We start from the raw sequence: 24,876 nt of genomic DNA on the forward strand, positions 1-24,876 counted from the left end.
GGTTTGGAAATAACGCAATGATGGAAGAGGAGGATTCCCATTGACCTGCAGGATTGATGACACAGATATCACAGGAGTCAATGGGACCTCCTAGATGATATCAATCTCTGCAGTGGACTGAACGGAAGTGAATTTGAATTTCAAAGTAAAAGTACATGTATAAAAAATAAAAATAAAAAACAATAGCATACCCAAACATTTACAGTATAATCAAGGTACTAGCAATTGAATGGGACATTGATATTAATGAGGGTGAAACTCTGCTTTAAGCGGTCATTATTATTATTCAGGATTTATATAGCGCCAACAGTTTGCGCAGCGCTTTACAATATGAGGGCAGACAGTACACTTACAATACAAATCAATACAGGAGGGATCAGAGGGCCCTGCTCGTTAGAGCTTACAATCTAGAAGGGAGGGTCAAGTTGAAACAAAAGGTAATAACTGTGGGGGATGAGCTGATGGAGAAAATGAAAATACAGTTAGGTGTGGGTGGGGTAGGCTTCTCTGAAGAGAAGGGTTTTCAGGGATCGTCTAAAAGCTAATAGAGTAAGAGATAGGCAAACAGATTAGGGTAGAGCATTCCATAGGATTGGAGAGGCTTTGGAAAAGTCCTGGAGGCGAGTATGGGAGGAGGTGACGAGGGAGCTAGAGAGCAGGAGGTCTTGAGAGGAATGAAGAGAACGATTAGGTTGGTATTTAGAGACTAAGCTAGTGATGTAGCTGGGGGCAGAGTTGTGGATGGCTTTGTACATTAAGTGTAGGGTCCCATGCCAGTCAAATGAGAATTCGTCTTGCACACGTTTTGCAGAATAGAATAGTTGAGGAGTGAAAGGAACAGAAAATATGTGTAACTTTGGAGGTAACCGATTGTTTTGAACTAAAGGCAAACCTTTTTTTTTAGTTTTGGATAGCTTGGACATGGATTAGAATATCTGTTAGTTTTTATTGCTGTCTGTGTCCCTGTTAGGGAGATTCACCCTCTCTATTTGTTCCATTTTTCATTACGGAAGTAAAAGAAAATCCAAAATTTTAGGTTGTTCCCAGAAAAGTAATAGAAGGGAAATCTTTCAATGGGGACCCTAGTTCTGGTGACCTGGGGGTCCCTAAGACATTCCCTTAATTAGCAGTTCCTGCTTTGGTTATGGGACAGGAAGTGAAGGGAAATGTCTCCAATGGGACACATATGGCAAAAATACACCTTACAGAGGTTTTAACCCTTCCTTATTCTATCCAAAATAAAAAAAAAAAAAAGTTTTGCCTACACAGATACTCCTCGTTTAACAACCACTCTGACTTAGGACCAGCTCTCCCCACCTGAACAGCGAGCATATATATCATTGTATTGTGCAGTACAGGACAGAATTTTCATTTGTGTTCTACTTATGCAAATTAAAACAACGTTATTGAGCCGGGGTTTTGTGTTTAGACCTTTTTTTCACAATACAGTACAGTACAGTAGTTATGAATGCTTAAAATATTGATTACTTGTGGCTCCTCGTTTAACAACCAATTTTTTTAATGACCTGGTCGTTGGAACGGAATCTGGTCGTTAAGTGAGGAGAGCCTGTAGTTCTACTACCTCAATTTAACCTAATTTAACCCTTAAACTAACACCTAACACTAAACTAACCCTCTTCTGCACTATGCTGCCCCTATCCCTTTCCAGGTTCAGCTGTGCCCAAACCAGGCAGATCCTTACCTGAAAACTACCTTTCACCTGGCTTGACATTGATTGGCCTAAAATGATGTGATAATTGTGCTGCAGATAGTACTGAAAGCAGGTTTTCTCCTGTAATTGTGTAGCATGTCTGGAGTAGATGGAAGTGGAAGGGAGTAATTTTTTTTTTACTCCCCTTGTGTGGTTGCCATTCTGTCTAGTAAAACTCTGGCTGTAACAGATCTAGTTTGTTTGACACATTCTGGCTGACAGCACGATGGGATTTTGACATATTTCCATCCTGTTAGCTGTTTCGCCTTGGCAGCAATTATACAGTTTAGGTGTCTGAAAAATGTGCAGACGTCCATTCCCGAGAATATCTACATTTATAGCCCCGAATGGCTCACGACATGTACAGCTTAAAAAAACTCAACTAGCCCTTAATTCTATGAAATTTCTATCACACGTCAATAAAAAAGCTCTTAATTCAATGACACATTTACTACAAGCACAATATATAGGCTACATCTGCCTAGTATAAGCCATCTGTTATCATATGATTCATTACAAGGTTTACATTGTGATTTTATGTAATGATTGAATTGATTATATCGTTTTTGTTTGGATACGCTCTCTGTTTTTTGGAATTTAGAGCTCTTAAGAACCATGAATATTACACATTGATTTCAGTTTGTCAAAAAATTACAACTCTTTACATATTAACCACATAAGCCCCGGACCATTTTGCTGGCCAAAGACCAGAGCACTTTTTGCGATTCGGTACTGTGTCACTTTAACTGACAATTGCACGGTCGTGCGACGTGACTCCCAAACAAAATTGACGTCCTTTTTTTCCCACAAATAGAGCTTTCTTTTAGTGGTATTTGATCACCCCTGAGGTTTTTATTTTTTGCGCTATAAACAAAAAAAGAGCGACAATTTTGAAAAAAATGCATTATTTTTTACTTTTTGCTTTAATAAATATCCCCCAAAAATGTATATATTTTTTTTCCTCAGTTTAGGCCAATGCTTATTCTTCTACATATTTTTGGTAAATAAAAACGCAATAAGCGATTATTGATTGGTTTTCGCAAAGTTATAGCGTTTACAAAATAGGGGATAGTTTATGGTATTTTTTTATTAATATTTTTTTTTTTTTACTAGTAATGGCGGCAATCAGCGATTTTTATAGTTACTGCGACATTATGGCAGACACATTGGACATTTTTGACACATTTTTGGGACCATTGTCATTTATACAGCAATAAATGCAGTGATTCCTGTTTAAAAGACACTGGCAGTGGTTAACCACTAGGTAGCAGTGTAGAAGTGTGTTGCTAACTGTGGGGGGTGTGGCTGTGTTTTACACATCACTGATCTCTGCTCCAATCACTGTTGCTAGGCAGAACAGGGAGATGCTTGTTTACTTTAGCATCTCCCCGTTCTTCCTCCCCGTGAGACAATCGCGGGTATCCCCACGGCGATCAAGTCCGCGGGACCCGTGATCAGACTCATAGAGTCCTGACCGGCGCACGAGCTTGCCGCCAGCTGCAATTTTAAAGGAACATACCTGTATGCCCATTTGCCTGTCCGTGCCATTCTGCCGACTTACATCTGCGTGTGCCGGTCGGGAAGTGGTTAAATATATAAACAAAAGTTTATCAAGATGTTGCCTGCTGTAGCGTGTCCACAGACAGCCAAAAACCCTTTATGGATAAAAGTTTTTGGACCCATGATGAGAAGACCTTGCTTGTCATTTCTAATTTATCCCAATGGCAAGATCACTTATCAGGAAGTAGAACCAGTCCTGTTGTCCAGGGCAGCTTTATTGTTCTGCCTAAATGAATACATGGATTTTACTAGACCACACCCTTACTCCTACTTGCTTACTAGGGCTTAAATTACATTTCTGTGGGCCCCATCAGGTTAACAGAGGGGCCCAGGAGGTGGGAGCAGAGGAGGGCCTTTTTTCCATTTTCAAGGTATAGGCAGATAAAGTCAGTGCTGCTGAGGGCTGTACAGGACCCCATGATTTGTAACAGCAGCCCTGCCCCAGGTGTTAAAAAGGGTTGAAGTCAGGCCTTTGTACAGGCCACTCTCCACCCCCCAAACATATTAGTCAAGTGTTTAAAGGCATAGTCGTACTGGAAGAGGAAAGAGCCTTTCCTAAATTGTGGGAGGAAGGTGAGGAGGAGGGAGAAGCAGGGGGTACCTTGCCATCCTAGGCTGTGTGTTTCTATTGATGCACACAGTGTAGGCAGACATAATTCTGATCTCTATATGCAAGGGTAGCTTCATAGGACAGTCCAATATAAAGGAGCCCTCCAGTAACAGGAAATCTGGGGCAGCGGTTCTGGCAATAGCCTAAACAGAAACATAGGCATGGATTAAAAGGAAAAATAAGCTGTAAAGATGATTAAATGAGCTGCTCAAAGTGTTTTAAAAAAAATGAGGCTTTAACCACTTTCAGACCGGACCATTTTGCTGGTAAATGACCAGAGGTCTTTTTACACTTTGGCACTGCGCTGCTTTAACTGGTAATTGCGCGGTCATGCAATGTTGTACCCAAACAAAATTTGCGTCCTTTTCTTCCCACAAATAGAGCTTTCTTTTGATGGTATTTGATTGCCTCTGCGATTTTTATTTTTTGCGATATAAACGTAAAAAGACCGCAAATTTTGAAAAAAAATGATATTTTCTACTTTTTGTTATTAGAAAAATCCAATAAACTCAATTTTAGTCATACATTTAGGCCAAAATGTATTCAGCCACATGTCTTTGGTAAAAAAAAAGTCAATAATTGTATATTTATTGGTTTGCGCAAAAGTTGTCACATCTACAAACTAAGGTACGTTTTCTGGAATTTACGCAGCTTTTAGTTTACGACTGCCTATCTCATTTCTTGAGGTGCTAAAATGGCAGGGCAGTACAAAACCCCCCCAAATGACCCCATTTTGGAAAGTAGACCCCCTAAGGAAATTGATAAGAGGCATGTTGAGCCCATTGAATATTTTATTTTTTTGCCTCAAGCGATTGAATAATGACAAAAAAAAAAATTTTTTTTTTTTTTTACACAAAGTTGTCACTAAATGATATATTGCTCACACATGCTATGGGCGTATGTGAAATGACACCCCAAAATAAATTCTGCTGCTTCTCCTGAGTATGGGGATACCACATATGTGGGACTTTTTGGGAGCCTAGCCGCGTACGGGGCCCCGAAAACCAAGCACCGCCTTCAGGCTTTCTAAGGGCGTAAATTTTTGAGTTCACTTCTCACTACCTATTACAGTTTTGAAGGCCATAAAATGCCAAGATGGCACAAAACCCCCACAAATGACCCCATTTTAGAAAGTAGACACCCCAAGCTATTTGCTGAGAGGCATGTTGAGTTCATGGAATATTTTATATTTTGCCACAAGTTGCGGGAAAATTACAAACTTTTTTTTTTTTTTTTTTTTTTTAACAAAGTTGTCACTAAATGATATATTGCTCATGCATGCCATGGGCATATGTGAAATGACACCCCAAAATAAATTCTGCTGCTTTTCCTGAGTACGGGGATACCACATATGTGGGACTTTTTGGGAGCCTAGCCGCGTACGGGGCCCCGAAAACCAAGCACCGCCTTCAGGCTTTCTAAGGGCGTAATTTTTTGATTTCACTCCTCACTACCTATTACAGTTTTGAAGGCCATAAAATGCCAAGATGGCACAAAACCCCCACAAATGACCCCATTTTAGAAAGTAGACACCCCAAGCTATTTGCTGAGAGGCATGTTGAGTCCATGGAATATTTTATATTTTGCCACAAGTTGCGGGAAAATTACAAACTTTTTTTTTTTTTTTTTTTTTTCACAAAGTTGTCACTAAATGATATATTGCTCACGCATGCCATGGGCATATGTGAAATGACACCCCAAAATAAATTCTGCTGCTTCTCCTGAGTATGGGGATACCACATATGTGGGACTTTTTGGGAGCCTAGCCGCGTACGGGGCCCCGAAAACCAAGCACCGCCTTCAGGCTTTCTAAGGGCGTTACAGTTTTGAAGGCCATAAAATGCCAAGATGGCACAAACCCCCCCCAAATGACCCCATTTTGGAAAGTAGACACCCCTAAATTTAGGGGTACACTAGTGAGACTAGGTAATAAATGGCGGGTGCCCTGAAACTATAAAAAAATAACTAACCAACCAGCGTCACCTGTAACAGTTATATGGTGATCACTGGTGAAAGGGTTAACTAGGGGGCAATTAGGGGGCTTTATGCGGTAGTATATGGGGGTCCCTGGCGCTATAAAAAGCTGCAGCGAACCTAAATACCTACCTGCCTAACTAGCGTCACCTGTGACACTAATACGGCGATCAGAAAAACGATCGCTTATTAGGCTGGGTTCACACTGGAGCGATGCGGGAACGCCACGAATGCGCGGCGGGTTCCCGCATCGCATGCCTCCCGGCGGCAGTTCACACTGCCCTATGCGAACTGCTGGGAGTGTCAGTGAAATGTTACTGACACCCCCAGATCAGTTCGCATATCGCAGTGCGATCTGCAAACTCGGATCGCATGGTGTGAACACCCATGCGATCCGATTCTGCTGCGGGCCAAAAAAAGGGTCCCGTGCAAATTTGCGGCGGGTGCGGCGGGTGCGGCGAATGGCTGAACTCGAATCGCACAGAGATCGGATGTGATTTGCACTGCAGTGCGGTGCGAATCACATCCGTTCTCATAAACCGCTGCAATGTGAACCCAGCCTTAGTGACACTGGCGACGGGGGGTGATCACGGGGTTAAACCTTTATTGGGGGGGTTAGGGGGGTACCTTAGAACTAAAGGGGGCTAACCCTAACTGCCCTAACAGTTATTAGTCACAAATGACACCCGCCGGGTGATCAGGGGGTTAAACCTTTATTAGGTAATAAATGGCGGGTGCCCTGAAACTATAAAAAAATAACTAACCAACCAGCGTCACCTGTAACAGTTATATGGTGATCACTGGTGAAAGGGTTAACTAGGGGGCAATCAGGGGGCTTTATGCGGTAGTATATGGGGGTCCCTGGCGCTATAAAAAGCTGCGGCGAACCTAAATACCTACCTGCCTAACTAGCGTCACCTGTGACACTAATACGGCGATCAGAAAAATGATCGCTTATTAGGCTGGGTTCACACTGGAGCGATGCGGAAACGCCGCGAATCCGCGGCGGGTTCCCGCATCGCATGCCTCCCGGCGGCAGTTCACACTGCCCTATGCGAACTGCTGGGAGTGTCAGTGAAATGTTACTGACACCCCCAGATCAGTTCGCATATCGCAGTGCGATCTGCAAACTCGGATCGCATGGTGTGAACACCCATGCGATCCGATTCTGCTGCGGGCCAAAAAAAGGGTCCCGTGCGAATTTGCGGCGGGTGCGGCGGGTGTGGCGGGTGCGGCGGGTGTGGCGGGTGCGGCGAATGGCTGAACTCGAATCGCACAGAGATCGGATGTGATTTGCACTGCAGTGCGGTGCGAATCACATTCGTTCTCATAAACCGCTGCAATGTGAACCCAGCCTTAGTGACACTGGCGACGGGGGGTGATCACGGGGTTAAACCTTTATTGGGGGGGTTAGGGGGGTACATTAGAACTAAAGGGGGCTAACTCTAACTGCCCTAACAGTTATTACAGTCACAAATGACACCAATGCAAAAAAAAAAAAAAAAAAAAAAAAAATGACATTGGTGTCACTGTGACTGGGGGGCAGGGGTAATTGGGGGGGTGATCGGGGGGTAAAGGGGGGGTGTGAGTGTGCCTGGCATGTTCTACTGTGTGTGTGAGTGTTGGTGCAACTTACTGATCCGCTCTCCTCCGTGTCGGAACGAAAAATACCGACACGGAGGAGAGAATACATCACTTCCTCTCCTGTGTTTACATTACAGGAGAGGAAGTGATGTCACCGGGGATTTCTATTCGTCGGGAGCGATCGCGAGGGGGTGGCCATGAATGAATGGCCGTCCCCTCGTCCGGGATCGCTCCCGTACGAATACCGACCGCCGCAGGCACCGGGCGGGGGCCCGATCGGGCCCCCGACCCGCGGGAGGCAAGGGACGTACATGTATGTCCTTATGCCTGCCCGTGCCATTGTACCGACGTACATCGGCGTGCGGCGGTCGGCAACTGGTTAATATCACTTTAACAGTTCTATGGAAACCACTGAACTGAATCATTTGGAAGACTATCTACAAGGGGCGGACTGACAACTCATGGGGCCCCCAGGCAATAGAAGATTATGGGCCCCCCAGGCAATCAGAGATTATGGGGCCACACAGTATACAATCACACAGTATACACATACATGTACACACAGTATACACAGACATGTTTCTATTGGCTGAGAAGGTACTGGAGAGGTGGGGCAGCTATAATCTCAGGAATTTTAGACCAAAAGGATGTCGGTAAGGGACATTTCAGAGACAGATGTAAGAAAAACACAGATTTATACATACTGTCCCTGGTTTTACTGAGGCTGGCAACCCTGATGGGGCCTCCTAGTGTACCGGGGCCCTTGGGCAGTGCCCGAGTAGTCAAATGGTCAGTCTGCCCCTGCTATCTACATATTTTGCTCATTTGTGTAGTAATGTATTTAGCCATACCTCCAACTTTTTGAGATGGGAATTAGTACACCCATGAGCAAAAGTATGTAGGCATAGGACTCACCCCCTGCCACACCCCCCTAAAGAAGAATTATAAAAAAATATATATTAGTTAAACTCACAAGGGCTTTTTTTAACCACTACTATTCCCTATACTGGCTTTTAAAAATTACAAATGCAACCATTTAGAAATTGTATGAAAGGTTTAGCACTGTGAACCAATTTTGAAAGTTAAAAAGTGAATTTTATATACAACTATATAGATCAGACCAAAATGAGGGACAAATTAGGAGGAAAGAGAGACAGAGGGACTTTGTTCCAAATCAGGGACAGTCCCTCGAAATCGAGGGAAAACCCCTCCATTCAATAAAAAGTGCCTTTAGCTGATTGAGGTACTTGTAATGTCCTCTAGAGGTTCGCAAACAATTTGATAACTGCAACAGACGCTAACATTGGGAAGTTGTAATTATTAGGATGTTTTTGGCTTCCCTTAGATTTATCGTTTTGGGCCTAGTAACTGTTTCAGTGTCCCCAGCCCAGTTTTCCTAGTCTTGGGTACTTTGAAGGATAAGTTCACCTTCTAACAAAAAATAATAAATTCACATTTTTTTGCAAGGAAAAAAATGTATAATTATAATTTTTTGTTTCTGAACCCTCTAAAACCGTGATCAGCAGATCTCCTGCAGACCTACAGTGCCTTGAAAAAGTATTCATACCCCTTGAATTTTCCAATTTTTTCATGTTACAACCAAAAACGTAAATGTATTTTGTTGATTTTATGTGATCAACCAAAACAAAGTGGCACATAATTGGGAAGTGGAAGGAAAATGATAAATGGTTTTCAAAATGTTTTACAAATAAATATGTAAAAAGTGGAACCAATAAAACCTAGTGGAACCAATTGCCTTCAGAAGTCACCTAATTAGTAAAGAGAGTCCACCTGTGCATAATTTAATCTCAATATAAATACAGCTGTTCTGTGAAGCCCTCGAAGATTTGTTAGAGAACCTTAGTGAACAGCATCATGAAGGCCAAGGAACACCCTAGACAGAGCAGGGATAAAGTTGTGGAGAACTTTAAAGCAGGGTTATGTTATAAAACAATATCCCAAGCTTTAAACATCTCACGGAGCACTGTTCAATCCATCATCTGAAAATGGAAAGAGTATGGCACAAATGCAAACCTACCAAGACTTGGGTCATTCACCTAAACTGACAGGCCCGGCAACAAGACCATTAATCAGAGAAGCAGCCAAGAGACCCATGGTAACTGTGGAGGAACTGCAGAGATCCACACCTCAGGAGGGAGGATCTGTCCATGGGACAACTATTAGTCGTGCACTCCACAGATCCGACTTTTATGGAAGAGTGGAATAAAGAAAATCATTGTTGAAAGAAAGCCATAAGAAGTCCAGTTTGCAAGAAGCCATGTGGGGGACACAGCAAACACGTGGAAGAAGGTGCTCTGATCAGATGAGACCAAAATGTAACTTTTTGGCCCAAAAGCAAAACACTATGTGTGGTGTAAAACTAACACTGCACATCAACTGAATATACCATCCCCAATGTGAAACATGGTGGTGGCAGCATCATGTTGTGGGGATGCTTTTCTCAGCAGGGACAGGGAAGCTGGTCAGAGTTGATGGGAAGATGGATGGAGCCACATATAAGGCAATCTTAGAAGAAAACCTGCTAGAGTCTGCAAAAGACTTGAGACTGGGCTTGAGGTTCACCTTCCAGTAGGTTAAAGACCCTAAACATATAGCCAGAGCTACAATGGAATGGTTTAGATCAAAGCATATTCATGTGTTAGAATAGCCCAGTCAAAGTCCAGACCTAAATCCAATTGAGAATCTGTGACAAGACTTGAAAGTTGCTGTTCACAGACACTCTCCATCCAATCTGACAGAGCTTAATCTATTTTGCAAAGAATGGGCAAAAATGTCACTCTAGACGTGAAAAGCTGGCAGAGACATACCCAATAATCAGGTGACTTCTGAAGGCAATTACTTTCACTAGATTTTAGGTAGGGGTATCATAGTAAAGGGGGCTGAATACAAATGTAAGCTACACTTTTTACATATTTATTTGTAAAACAATTTTAAACAATTTATCATTTTCCTTCCACTTCACATTTATGTGCCACTTTGTGTTGGTCTATCACATAAAATCCCAATAAAATACATTTACGTTTTTGGTTGTAACATGACAAAATGTGGAAAATGTCAAGGGGTATGAATACTTTTTCAAGGCACTGTACCTGTGTATCTGTGTGCCTGTACATCATACAGGCAAGCAGATACAATCTGACAGGATGCATGAATAAACTATCACAGCGCACCGCAGCGATGTTGTAGTTTATTGAAGCCGACAACCACAAAAGCTGTTGGGACTTGTAGTTTTCCATTCACAGAGGACTGTGATTTTTTTAAATTGTGACAGCTAGTGGTGGGGGGGGGGGGGGGGGGGCAGAAGATCCTCACTAGCTGTCAGAGCGGGAGATCGGGGGCCGCTCTGTTCATAACATGTTACAAAAGTTGAACTTATTATTTAACCATGAACAAGTGTCTCAAGCAGGTTTAACATGCAAAATGGTGAATTTGTTAACTCTGCCTTTCTAAAGCCTAGCCTACCAGCTCCTCTTGTTGGTTATAATTACAGCACCTGCACTGAAGATTTAAAATACAAGGCAAAAAAAAATCAGTTGGCATCTTGCTGACAAGTGGCTCTTTGCTCTGCCAAGAAGTGGAGCCACCCCAAGACACCCCAAGACAGGAAGGAAGGAAGGAAGGAAGGAAGGAAGGAAGGAAGGAAGGAAGGACAGACACATCCTACTGGCAGGATCAACAGGTGCAAAACATAATGCAGCTACCACATCTAAGAATTGGTTAACTGCAATATATAATATTTTTGTTGTTGTGTGTAATGTTGCTTTTATTGTATTGTTATGTGTGCTATGCCCCTCTCTGGGAGACTGGAAAGCGATATTAAACCCAAAGCCAAAATGCAATATATATCAGATTACCAATCATTAGATGTTGTGGCTGCATTCGTTTTTTGTTTTTTTTAGGCTCTTTTCCCTCTGGTTTCACCTGATGAGCTGGCCACTAATACACCTCCTGTGTTAGAATGCCTCCACACACCTTTGAACCGCAGCATTGTTAATCTTGGGGGTGGGGGATGTTAGATGTACTAGTAGATTTAGATACACTTCAACAAATTGAAGCCGAACTCCAGCTCACACTTTATAAGCCAGTACAGCAACAGTTTTTTTTTTTCATTATTGAGAAAAAGGTTTTGCCTAAATAAATAAAAGCTGATCACTGTCAGTAGTAAATGCATACCTCCCAACTTTTTGTGATGGGAATGAGGGACACCTATTAGCAAAAGAATGCAGGCATACAACACACTGCTACCACACCCCCTTAACCACTTGCCAACCAGCTGTCATTATAATGTGGCAAGGTAGCAAGATCTCGCAAATCGCCATAGCTGTACATCGGGTCGGGATCTCGCTTTTTTGGGCATGCGTGCTCCCATTGCCCAGCAGGCGGAGTCAATCAGCGGGCCCGTCGGCCACCCGCAATCGTTCCCCACAGTGACAGAATGGGGGTCTGCCTGAGTAAACAAGGCAGATCTCCGTTCTGACAGGGGAGATCACACAGATCCTGTCTTTCTGCTATGCAGGAAGATGGATCTGTGGGTTTGCCCAGTTTGCCCAGTAATACAGTTAGAACACACCTTCAGGGGACACATTTAACCCCTTGATCGCCCCTAATGTTAAAGCGGTTGTATAGTCTTTTTTATAAGTTTAACCTACAGGTAAGCCTATAATAAGGCTTACCTGTAGGGAAAAAAAAAATACTCCCCTCACAATGCGCCGCTGACTGCAGCGGCGCATGCACACAGGGGATTCTCGGCTGAAAGAAATCGATATGACGATATCTCGGCTCTGGTCACTCACAGCGCCGGAGCCGCGATACCCGGAAGACACACCGAGGGAACATGTCAGCTTCCTCGGCGTGGATCAGCCCAGATGTCGGGGCCTCGTTCTAAGGTAAGTATTTCAAAATGAGCTAGTTAGCTCATTATGACTTTTCCCTTGCAGGTCAAAAAAAAAAAAAGAAAATGTCAGCGGGTTTACTCCCGCTTTAACCCCTTCCCTGCCAGTGACATTAGTACAATAACAATGCATATTTTTAGCACTGGTTACAGTAATAATACGCTAGACGTGATAACTTTTGCGCAAAGCAATCAATATACGCTTATTACGATTTTTTTACCAAAAATATGCACCAGAATACATATCAGCCTAAACTGATGAATACATTCGTTTTTTTACTTTTTTTTTTATGTTTTATAGCAGAAAGTTAAAAAAAAAATTTTTTTTTAAAAATTGTCGCACTTTTTTGTTTATAGCGTAAAAAATAAAAACCGCAGGGGTGATCAAACACCATCAAAACAAAGCTCTATTTTTCGGAATCAAAGGACATCGATTGTTTTTAGGTAGAGTGTCGCACGACAGCGCAATTGTCAGTTAAATCGACACAGTGCCATATTCGCAAAAAATGACCTGGTCAGGAAGTGGGTAAATCCTTCCGGGGCTCAAGTAGTTAAAGGAGATTTATACAAAAAATGATTAGTTAAACCCACAAATGCTTTATTTTTACCAATACTATTGCTTTATACTGGCTTCTGACATTTACAATTGCAGCAATTTAGAAATTGGATGAAAGGTTGAGCATTGGGAAAACTTTTTGAAAAACAAATGAGGAAAGAGGGACAGAGGGACTTTGTTTCAAATCAGAGGCAGTTGGGAGCTATTGTAAATGGTTTGTCTCAACTCTACATCTGCAAGAGAGCTTGATCTTTTAAAAGACTTATGCCCCATACATGCGGTCGGACATTCCGACCACAAAATCCGTTGGATTTTTTCCGATGGATTTTGGCCGAAACTTGTCTTGCATACACATGGTCGCACAAAGTTGTCGGAAAATCCGATCGTCCGGAACGAGGTGACGTACAAAACGTACAACAGGACTACGTAGAGGCCATATATATAAAGAGTATTTTACTGGCAGTATGGGGGTCCAAGATCTATTTTATAACATGTATGTACATCTCTATATTTCCAAAAACGTACCGGAATTTTATTTTTATTTTTACTCCCAAGAGGTTGCACTTGAACCTACTGTGGGTACACTGTGGCTACTGTGGGTATCAGATTGTCCGCCCATCCGGGGACTATAAATCTTATACTGTCTATACACTATTATATGGGGTGGTACCTATATATGCATATACTGGGTCATATGGGAAAAAAAATGAAAAATAAAATCATATGACCCAGTATATGCATATATAGGTACCCCCATACTGCCAGTAAAATACTCTTTATATATATATATATATATATATATATATATATATATATATATATACCATATATATATATATATAAAATATACCATGTGTATATATATATAAAGAGTATTTTACTGGCATTATATATATATATATGGTATATTTTATATACATACATATACATATACATATATATATATATATATATATATATATATATATATATATATATATATATATATATATATATATATACACATACCTGTGTATATATACAAAATTTCAAATTCCACTGTTTTCTATTGAATAAGCTAGGGTATAAGATATAGGACCATATACCAGGTAGCGCCAACTACCCCATCAGTACATTAAATAATCTCTTGTAAAGACTCCTGGTTGGGAGTTTTTATTTTTAGGGGAGGCTGCAACCGACTCTGTGTGACCTAAACGTGGCTTTGAATAAAATAAAAAAGCCAATAGCTTTCGTCTCCAAATTTTTTCTGAGCATGCGTGGCACTTTGTGCGGAAAAAGTCCGATCGGATTTTGTTGTCGGAAAATTTTAGATCCAGCTCTCAAACTTTTTCCGTCGGAAATTCCGACAGAAAAAGTCCGATAGAGCCCACACACGATCGGATTTTCCGACAACATAATCCGATCGGACTTTTTCCGTCTGAATTTCCGATCGTGTGTATGGGGCATTACTGGCCAGATTACAAAGTGAAATAAGGGAAAGAAAGCCTAAACAAGAACGCAGCCATCAAATCTAAGAAATGGTAAGCTGCAATTTACTAAATGTTTGCTTTCGGGTTTAATATCACTTTAACAGTAGTAAAATTTGCTATACCAGCAAACAGAATTGAACCAATTTATAGGAAATATTTTCCCACTTGGTCTAATCTTAGGTACTGCATGATTAAAGTCAAGTGATCTATTACAGCTTGCACACAGTCAGATACCACAAGCAAATCATTCAGACTGGGGTGAATGATACGCTAATCACCTTGAGAGTGACTCACACAGGTTCTGCTATGTAACAGATAAATCTGCTAATCGTAAAAGAAATATGGGAGCTTTAAGACATTCCTCATTTGGAGAAATGATGCCAACTTCAGCCCCCTCACTGTCTGTGGGAAGTGTCACAACAGGCAGCATATGCTGGGAGAGCCTGATAATACAGCATAGAGCCATCCTCATCTTTATTCCCCATTCCTGGAGCATAGTCGCTAAAAGGCTAATTTACTGGAACACCTAACTGGTTCAACAATCATTCAGGCTCTGTATAGCCGTGCCAATGTACATGCCAGCACTGCATTAACCCCTTCAAACGTCTTTAATGGATTTGTGACAAATTTAATCTGAAGTCTATTTTTGTGGTCTATGGTGTTTTCAATGTAGGAGCATTTGATAACAGAAAAAATGTGGATCTTAAAAATGTATTACAGATTTATTACAGGTTTCCTTTAAAGACAAAAAAAAAAGAGTTTAAGGTTTAAAGGGGTTTTAAATCCTCGTGTTTTTTTTTTACCTCAATGCATGCTATGCATTGAGGTGAAAAACCTCTTGTAGTGCACCAGCCCCCCGGAGCCCCCTTTTACTTACCTGAGCCTGATCCTTACTGCACCAGGGTTGAGTACACCCTCTCCAACTGGTGTCTTTGGTCCCGATTGGATAGATTGATAGCAGCGCAGCCATTTGCTCCCACTGCTGACAATCAAATGCAATGACGCGGTAGCCAGGGGACGTAGCCGAGTCCCGCTGTTTGTCTCAATGAACACAGCAGCAGGACATGGGAGCGCGCCTGCATGCTTGCCCCGAGGGAGAGTGCTTCTCCGACAGGGCACTTGGGAACAGGAGGAGCCAGGAGCTCTGCTGAGGGACCCCAGAAGAGGAGGTGCGGGGCCACTCTGTGCAAAACTAACTGCGCAGAGGAGGTAAGTATGACATGTTTGTTTTAAAAAAAAATGTTTACGTATCCTTTAACCTCCCTGGCGGTACGATTATTTCAGATTTTAGGTGCTGAAAACAGTACAATTATTTTGCATGAAAATTTGGTGTTTTATATTGTAGACCTGTAATTCTTAGGAATAACTCACTTAAATCTGTCCAAACCAGATTCTAGCAGACAAGTTTGAAAAATGAAATCATAAATTATAATATAATAAATAACTATAAATAATTGTACCAAATAATAAAACAATAATAAAAATGATTCAATAATGTAATCAAATCAAAAACACTGAAATTTGCTCAGTTGCAGAATTGTCACTGTCATTACTTTTCAGTATTTCATGACGGATCTCCCCACAAATCGATATGATCAATTCTGCGAGTGATTCTAATTTATTATCGCTGTTTTCTAGCTGGTCTAAAATCATTTTTGATGTAAAGGGACGGTTTTGGTTGCTATGGACAATCTCCAGTTTCCAGGCATAAAGAACAGTTTTGATTATATAAAACTGCATGCAGGGCACTGGAGAAACCACTAGGGACAAAGGGGATGTGAAATAATTACATACAGCAATGTATTCTGTAAGATTACATTATACTGTATGTATAGTGTGTGTGACTTTTTGAATTTGGCACCGCTCTCCGTCCCCGTGCGTTGCAACGCTTGCAGGGAACGGTGCGCGGCTCCGTGAAAGATCGAGCGGAGCATGGCTCGCTTGTACAGTGAGGGGACATCGCTGGATCCAGGGGAGAAGGTAAGTAAAGTCTCCCTGCATTCAGCAATGCGGTCCTGAGTCTGGCTCAGGGGTTACAGCTTTTGGTACAAAATCTCCACCCCGAGCCAGACTTGGGCATACCACCAGGGGGGTTAAGCATTTGCCGACCATCCACCACAGTTTTACTGCAGCAGAAGGACACGGCTGGGCGAAATGACGCCCACGAAGCCGATGTCAGTGCTCGGTGGTCACAATCACCGCCGAGCTCCTGTGATCGCTTGGGGCACACGGAGAACGGGGTTCTGTGTGTGTAAACACAGTTTCCGGTTCTCTGAGGGGAGAAGTGACAGATCATCTGTTCATACAGAGTATGAACAGCGATCTAGCGCTTCCCCTACACAGTCCCCTCCCCCCTTCAGTTAGAATATGCACTAGGGAGCACATTAACCCCTTGATTGCCCCTAGTGGTTAACCCCTTCACTGCCGGTGAAATTTTTACAGTAATCAATGAATTTTCATAGCACTGATCGCTGTAAAATGACAATGGTCCCAAAAATCTGTCAAAATTGTCGGACGTGTCCGCCATAATGCCGCAGTCCCAATAAAAATTGCAGATCGCCGCCATTACTAGTAAAAAAAAAATAATAATAAAAATGCCAAAAATAATGCCATATTTTGTAGACGCTATAACTTGCTCAAACCAATCAATATACGCTTATTTCAATTTTTTTTACCAAACATATGTAGAAGAATACATATCGGCCTAAACTGAGGAAAAAATGTTTTTTTTATATATTTTTGGGGATATTTATTATAGCAAAAAGTAAAAAATATTGTTTTTTTTTTTCAAAATTGTCGCTCTTTTTTTAGTAATAGCACAAAAAATAAAAACCGCAGGGGTGATCAAATACCACCAAAAGAAAACTGTATTTGTGGGAAAAAAGGGACGTCAATTTTGTTTGGGTACAACGTAGCACAACCGCGCAATTATCAGTTAAAGCGACGCAGTGCCGAACTGCAAAAAGTGCTCTGGTCAGGAAGGGGGTAAAATCTTCCGGGGCTGAAGTGGTTAAGCTATCATAATGAAAAAAGGGGTGCCTGTCAGCCATGGATCACTTCTGACAGACGGACACAGGTGTTAATGAGCCCTAATCATGAGATTTCTGTGTTTGAGCACCAAGCATGCAACCAGTGAAGTGAACTCTTTATCTGCATATTTATTTCTGTTCAGCCAATGAATCAGCATGATATCCAGCTGGCTGTGCTGGCTCACAAAAACGGTCAAAATTTTGGAATTGTGATAGAGAAACATTCATTTAAAAAAGAATTCCAGGAAATGTTTTTCACACACTGTGTGTGCCCACACTCCATGGGGTTAACTGCTTGTGTCTGTCTAGGGGTGAGGAGAGCGGATATACTTACCTAAACCTAATATACTTACCTAATCTTAATCTTACCCAATCCCCCAAGCACAAGACCGGTCCCTGCCGCTCCTGCCCCCCCCCCCCCCCCCCCATGCTAGCAGTCTTGTGCATGGACTGTTCCTGACATCATCACACCCATAGACTGGCTCTGGGCGTGAGAATGGCAGGAAAAGTCTATCACTGGACACGGGGAGCTCTGTTTTCTGGAGGATTGAAGGATCAGGTAAGTATAGCCTTTCACCCCTTGTTATGGGGCCAGCCTACACTAGGCCCTGGTGCTTCTGAATCGGATAGCAATCGCAAGACATGGAAAACCAGCAGTTATGATATTCATGTGTCACCATAAAAGGCCATGCTCATTCCTCTTTCCTGTGGAGAGAATATCGCATCCTAACCTTTAGGTCCAGCTCTTTCACATGTGCCACCACAGCTGCACTGCTACTGCGATTCTCCTTCTCCTGGGCCTGCAATTCCTGTTTTGTTGCTAATAGATCCCCGGATAACTTTGCTATGCTGGCATCACACCTGTAATAACAAAAACACAAAAAACGAAGGTTTTATTGAACATTAATTACGAATATCAGTTGTGACTACAATGATTTCCTTTTCTAATTAAATGACCACAAAGATTGGATGATTATAATAGCTTACTCACACCTGAGACTAGGGCTGAACAGCAGATCCCCATGGGTGGAATCACAGATGTACATGAAAATCTGCGTATGGGAAGGCTGTACAAAACAATGGCAGGCTGACAGGAGCCATGGCTATCTGCTGCTGTTCACATGTATCCACACATCGAGCAGTTAAAGTGGTTGTAAACCATTACAACACACTTTGACCTACAGGTAAGCCTAGATTAAGGCTTACCTGTAGGTCCAAGAAATATCTCCTAAATCTACACTGTTTAGGAGATATTTGGCGAAAGACAGGCACCGCTGTCTACGGCGCATGCGCCGTAGACAGCGGCGCGCAGGTGCACTGAGCGTGCCGCTGTCAACAGCGATATGCCGCGCGTGGCTGCTCCCGTGCACTTGTCCATCTTCACCGATTGACAGCGGCGGAGCAGCGAGACCCACCGAGAAGATGGATGCGCCGGACTACAGGGGACAGCGGTGACTTCGCTGCCTCCTGTGTCAGGTAAGTGACACATAATAGACTACTATGTGATGCATAGCAGTCCATTATGCTTTACCTTTGCAGGGAATGAAATGCGAAGTAAACTCATCAGGGTTTACTTCCTCTTTAAGTACAGATGATTGGTTCTGGATGCAATTCAGAGTTGATCATCTGTCCCCAGACATACAGTGCCTTGCAGAATGATTCACCTCTCTTGGCTTTTTACCTATTTTGTTACATTAAAGCCTTTAGTTCATTTTTTTTTTATCTGAAATATATGTGATGGATCAGAACACAATAGTCTAAGTTGGTGAAGTAAAATTAGAAAAATATATACATTAAACTATATTTCAGAAATAAAAAACTAATAATTGGCATGTGCGTATATGTATTCATCCCCCTTTGTTATGAAGCCCATAAAAAGCTCTGCTGCAACCAATTACCTTCAGAAGCCACATAATTAGTGAAATGATGTCCACCTGTGTGCAATCTAAGTATCACATGATCTTTAATTACATATACACGCCTTTTTTAAAGGCCCTAGAGGCTGAAACACCTAAGCAAGAGGCACCACTAAACAAACACTGCCATGAAGACCAAGGAACCCTCCAAACAAGTAAGGACAATATTGTTGAGAAGTACAAGTCAGGGTTAGGTTATAAAAAAAATCCAAATCTTTGATGATCCCTAGGACCACCATCAAATCTATCATAACCAAATGCAAAGAACATGGCAAAACAGCAAACCAAGAGATGGCCGCACACCAAAACTCATGGACCAGGCAAGGAGGGTATTAATCAGAGAGGCAGCACAGAGACCTAAGGTAACCCTGGAGGAGCTGCAGAGTTACACAGCTGAGACTGGAGTACATAGAATGACAATAAGCCGTACACTCCATAGAGATGGGCTTTATGGCATAGTGGCCAGAAGAAAACCATTACTTTCAGCAGAAAACAAAAAGGCACGTTTTGAGTTTGTGAAAAGGCACATGGGAGACTCCCAAAATGTATGGAGGAAGGTGCTCTGGTCTGATGAGATTAAAATTGAACTTTTTTGGCCATCAAAGAAAATGCTATGTCTGGCGCAAACCCAACACATCACATCACCCAAAGGACACCATCCCCACAATGAAACATGGTGGTGACAGCTGTAGGGATGTTTTTCAGCAGTCGGGACTGGGAAACTGGTCAGAGTTGAGGGAAAGATGGATGGTGCTAAATACAGGGATATTCTTGAGCAAAACCTGTACCACTCTGTGTGTGATTTGAGGCTAGGACGGAACTTCACCTTCCAGCAGGAAAATGACCCCAAACACACTGCCAAAGCAACACTTGAGTGGTTTAAGGGGAAACATGTAAATGTCTTGGAATGGCCTAGTCAAAGCCCAGACCTCAATCCAATAGAAAATCTGTGGCCAGACTTAAAGATTGCTTTTCACAAACGCAAACCATCCAACTTGAAGGAGCTGGAGCACTTTTGCAAGAAGGAATGGGCAAAAATCCCAGTGGTAAGATGTGGCAAGCTTATAGAGACTTATCCAAAGCAACTTGGAGCTGTGATAGCTGCAAAAGGTGGCTCTGCAAAGTATTGACTTGGGGTGAATAGTTCTGCACATTTACTTTTTCTGTTATTTTGTCCTATTTGTTGTTTGCTTCACAATAAAAAAAAAAAATCTTCAAAGTTGTGGGCATGTTCTGTAAATTAAATGATGGAAATCCTCAGACAATCCATGTTATTTCCAGGTTGTGCAACAAAACATGAAAAACGCCAAGGGGGGGGGGTGAATACTTTTGCAAGTCACTGTAGGTAACTGACACATGTGCAATGAACAGCAGCAGATAGCCACAGCTCCTTTCAGCCTGTCATTGTTTTGTACAGCCTTTCCACTAAAACTGGTTCCAGCCACAGGCATCTGCTGATTCTCGCCACAGGAATCCTCTGTCCAGCAATAATTAAGTAGAAAAGAAAAGTATCATTTAACCTCCCTGGCAGTATGATTATGTCAGATTTTTGATGCTCAAAGCGGTACAATGTTTTGCATGGAAATTTGGCGTTTTACATTGTAGGCCTGTAATTCTTAGGAATAACTCACTTAAATCTGTCCAAACTAGAGTCTAGTAGACATCCCGGATATGATAAAGTTTATAATATAATAAATAACTATTAATAATTATAAAAAATAATAATAAAAATTATTCAATAATGTAATCAAATCCAAAAACACTGAAATTTGCAGAGTTGCAAAATTGTCACTGTCATTAGAATTAATGTTTGATGACGAATTTGCCCACAAATCGCTATCGCTCATTTCTGCAAGTGATTCTAATTTATTATCGCTGTTTTCTAGCTGGTCTAAAATCACTTTTGACATAAAGGGACACTTTTTGGTTGCTATGGACAATCTCCAAATTCCAGGCAGAAAAAACAGTATTTATAATATAAAAGTGCATGCAGGGCACTGGACACACCACTAGGGACAAAGAGGTGTGTATTTTTTTATACAGTACTGTAATCTGTAAGATTACAGTATGTGTTTTGGATTTTTACTTTTTTGAATTTGGCGCCGATCTCCGCTCCCGTGCGCCGTAACGTTGCAGGGAACGGAGCTCAGCAGCACTCAGGCACTGTGTGAATTGAGCAGAGGAGTTCGCCCACACAGCGGGGAGGACATTGCTGGATCCAGGGGACAAGGTAAGTAACTCTCCCTGTATCCTGCAATGCGATCCCGAGTCTGGATCGGGGTTACCACTAGTGGTACTGAAATCTGGTATGTATTCTTAACTCAAAAAAGGACCTTCTATTGCTCTCTGTCTGCTCCAAAGCTCCAAACTCCTTTTATTCTCTTGCTCACGGTTGAGATGGATTAGGGACTATAGATTTGTATAGAGCAGTGCACATGACCGCACCTAGGCTGTTCCTTCAGAGCCCTGTGCTGTAAAATGCGACTCCCATGCGCAGGCGTTGAAATGACATCATCGCGACTCTGGCCTGTCACACAGCGGGAATCGCCAAACCCGGAAGGAAGACTGGTGAAGATGGGAGCGCCTTGTTATGCTGACACACTGACTTCAATAGCAGCCAATTAAAATGAACTCTGCTGACTTCAGAGAAGGACCAGATGAATTAGGATTAATTGTTGTTGGTTATTACACTGAAATAATTAGCACTGAAGAATTAGAACCTTTTTGTTTAATAAACTGCCTGGCTATCACCTGAAGATCTATGCCACAATTTTTTAACATTTTTGGAAGTTTCCTCTAGATCACTCAGACGATGAGGATAGCAGCATCTAATTTAGAAATGCATCCAGGTACAGAAGAAAAATCCTATCCTATCCTGCACTTTTTTACTTTTCATTATAAAATATGAATGGGAAATATATGGAAATAAACAGTCTTGATATTATGCATATTTTGACCTTTATAAAGCTACAGATCAGTTAAAGATATCTGAATGGCTGTGTGTCACTCAGTGTTAGGCCCGACATCTTTTCCTAGATTTAATTGTAAAATTACAATAATGGGCATTTCTTCAGGTACTGGCAGCACTTGTTAACAAATGTCCTTTCTGACACTAATAAATAAGCTGGCCTGCTTATTAAATTCCCTCTTTATCAAATGAAGGCATTTCAGTGTGTCAGCAATTTCTCTGTCTTCCCCATCATTTAGCTTACCATGAAATAACAGATCAGCATTTTTACTCATTAGATATTCAACTTCCTTTCTAAATGTTTCAAATGTAATATTGATTTTGTATTTAAAGTGAAACTATATTTATAAAAACATACAAAGCCTACTACATATATCAAATAGACTTTAGCCGACTTTACTACAGATTCCTACTTGACTCTGTTTTAGAGAAACCAAAAGCACCTTTTACGTACAGACTATTAAAAAAAACAAAAAACTGTAAGGCCGCGTACACACGCGGGGACTGTTCGCCCAACTTTGTCCGCTGAACAGTGTTTCGGCAAACAGTCCGCTCGTGTGTGGGCTTTCAGCGGACAGTTTCAGCGAACAGTCCGCTGAACAAGGTTTTTCGGAAATTCCGAAAAACTGTCCGCTGAAACTTTGTTTCAGCGAACAGTCCCCTCGTGTGTAGGCTTGTTCGTCAAACTAAGTTCCGCGCATGCTCAGAAAGGATTTACACGCCGAAAGTTATAATGCAGTGTATAGGACGTCGTATTTTTCGTCCCGTCGTACGTGCCGTTCACGTCATCGCGCACGGTTTCAGCAAACTGTTCGTTCGTCGTGTGTGGCCATGTCCGTCCATGCTAATTTTGAGCGGACTGTTTGCCGAAACTGTTTGACGGACAAAGTTGGGCGAACAGTCCCCGCGTGTGTACGCGGCCTCAGACGAGTTCACATCTCTAGGTTCCAACCCACCCATAGGCCCCTGTGCACCATATATTCCACGGCCCCAGGCACCTTCTTTCATTTATTGTGGACTTGCCTAATAATTTGGGGATACTGGAAACAACTGGTGCAATTTCTTCTTGATACTATGGCCCCCCATTTCTTTAAACCCCAAACATTACATACTTGGGATATCCCCCACCCTGAAACAGACAAGACTATGGGGGTTATTTACAAAAGGTAATCCACTTTGCACTACAAGTGCTCTTGGAAGTGCAGTCACTGTAAATCTAAGGGGTAGACCTGAAATGAGTGGAAGCTCTGCTGATTTTATCATCCAATCATGTGCTAAAATGCTGTTTTTTATTTTCCTTACATGTCCCCCTCAGATCTACAGTGACTGCAATTCCAAGTGCACTTGCAGTGCAAAGTGAATTCTCCTTTAGTAAACGACCCCCTATGTTCTCCTTATTTCATTTAGCAGGTAATGGTCCACAGACCACCTTTGCATGATGTGTACCATTTTTGTTTTATTATTTCTATGTTTTGCATCTTTTATTGTTAGCTTGGTGAAAAAAACACTTTCCAAATTAAAAAGAAAAAGAAAGACACATGGACGATTCTGCGGAGGTCAGAGATCGTCAACGAGTGTAGCAAACCATCAACAAGCCTGTTCCCTTAGGCCCCTTTCACACTGGGGCAGGAGCGCCGTCTGCGGTAAAGCAGCGCTATTTTTAGCACAGCTTTACCGTAGTTTTAGCGGTGGTATGCGGCCGCTAGCAGGGCGGTTTTAACCCCCGCTAGCGGCCGAAAAAGGGTTAAAGCCGCCCACAAAACGCCGCTGGTACAGCCACGCTGCCCCATTGATTTCAATGGGTAGGAGCGGTTTAGGAGCGGTGAATACACCGCTCCTTCACCGCTCCAAAGATGCAGCTAGCAGGACTTTTTTCACCGTCCTGCTAGCGCACCGCTCCAGTGTGAAAGCCCTCCGGCTTTCACGCTGGAGTGAAAAGGGCCAGATTTTTTTCAGGCGCTATACAGGCGCTATTTTTAGCGAAAAACACCCCAGTGTGAAAGGGGCCTTAATGATGGTTAAATTGACTGGCAGAAGCAAATGGAAACGCTGGCTTTCTTGAGACTCCTGGAAGGTCTGTTAGTAGAGAGACTATAATCCAGAAATAGGATTTAATTTAGAGGGTCATAAAAAAAAAAAAAATCCAGAAAAGGTATGACACATTTGATTGTAAACATCAAAAGTAATGTTGTAATTTAATGGTTATGCAGGCCAAACATGGAGCGAATTTCTTTCCTGCAACCACAGGCCATCCTTCCTGTTGGGCCATTGTATTCTCCTGGCAGGGGAAGCTCTCCCCGCCGGGAGAAGACAATGATTAATGCTAGCGGCTATGCCAGCCGCTAGCGATAATCGTATGTAAAATCCAGCAGGCTTGTTGTACCCAAGTTGATTGATTGATCGGTACATTCAGCCTGCCAATAGATGATTTGAAACTCAAAGATTCGAACCGCCTTAGAAATTATTAAATGCATTTGTTATGTATAATCTGGGTTTTCAAGTTACAGTGTCTATACAAAAAAATCACCACCCTTTAAAATTATCACATTGTGTTGCTTTGCAGCCTGAAATGAAGACAGACACGGTT

General features: G+C 42.1%; 1 protein-coding gene across 1 annotated transcript in view; it reads right to left on the reverse strand.

Moving 5' to 3' along the window:
* Positions 1–24,876, reverse strand: part of FAM81B (family with sequence similarity 81 member B) — a 116,308-nt gene that overhangs the window by 61,937 nt on the left and 29,495 nt on the right. Inside the window, exon 5 of the mRNA XM_077462381.1 lies at positions 18,137–18,266. Coding sequence (XP_077318507.1) covers positions 18,137–18,266 — 130 coding nt within the window. The remainder of the gene's footprint in view (positions 1–18,136; positions 18,267–24,876) is intronic.

Source organism: Lithobates pipiens, unplaced genomic scaffold (assembly GCF_037356315.1).
Source record: "Lithobates pipiens isolate NorthernLeopardFrog02 unplaced genomic scaffold, aLitPip1_a1.2 Scaffold_3, whole genome shotgun sequence".
NCBI lineage: Eukaryota > Metazoa > Chordata > Amphibia > Anura > Ranidae > Lithobates > Lithobates pipiens.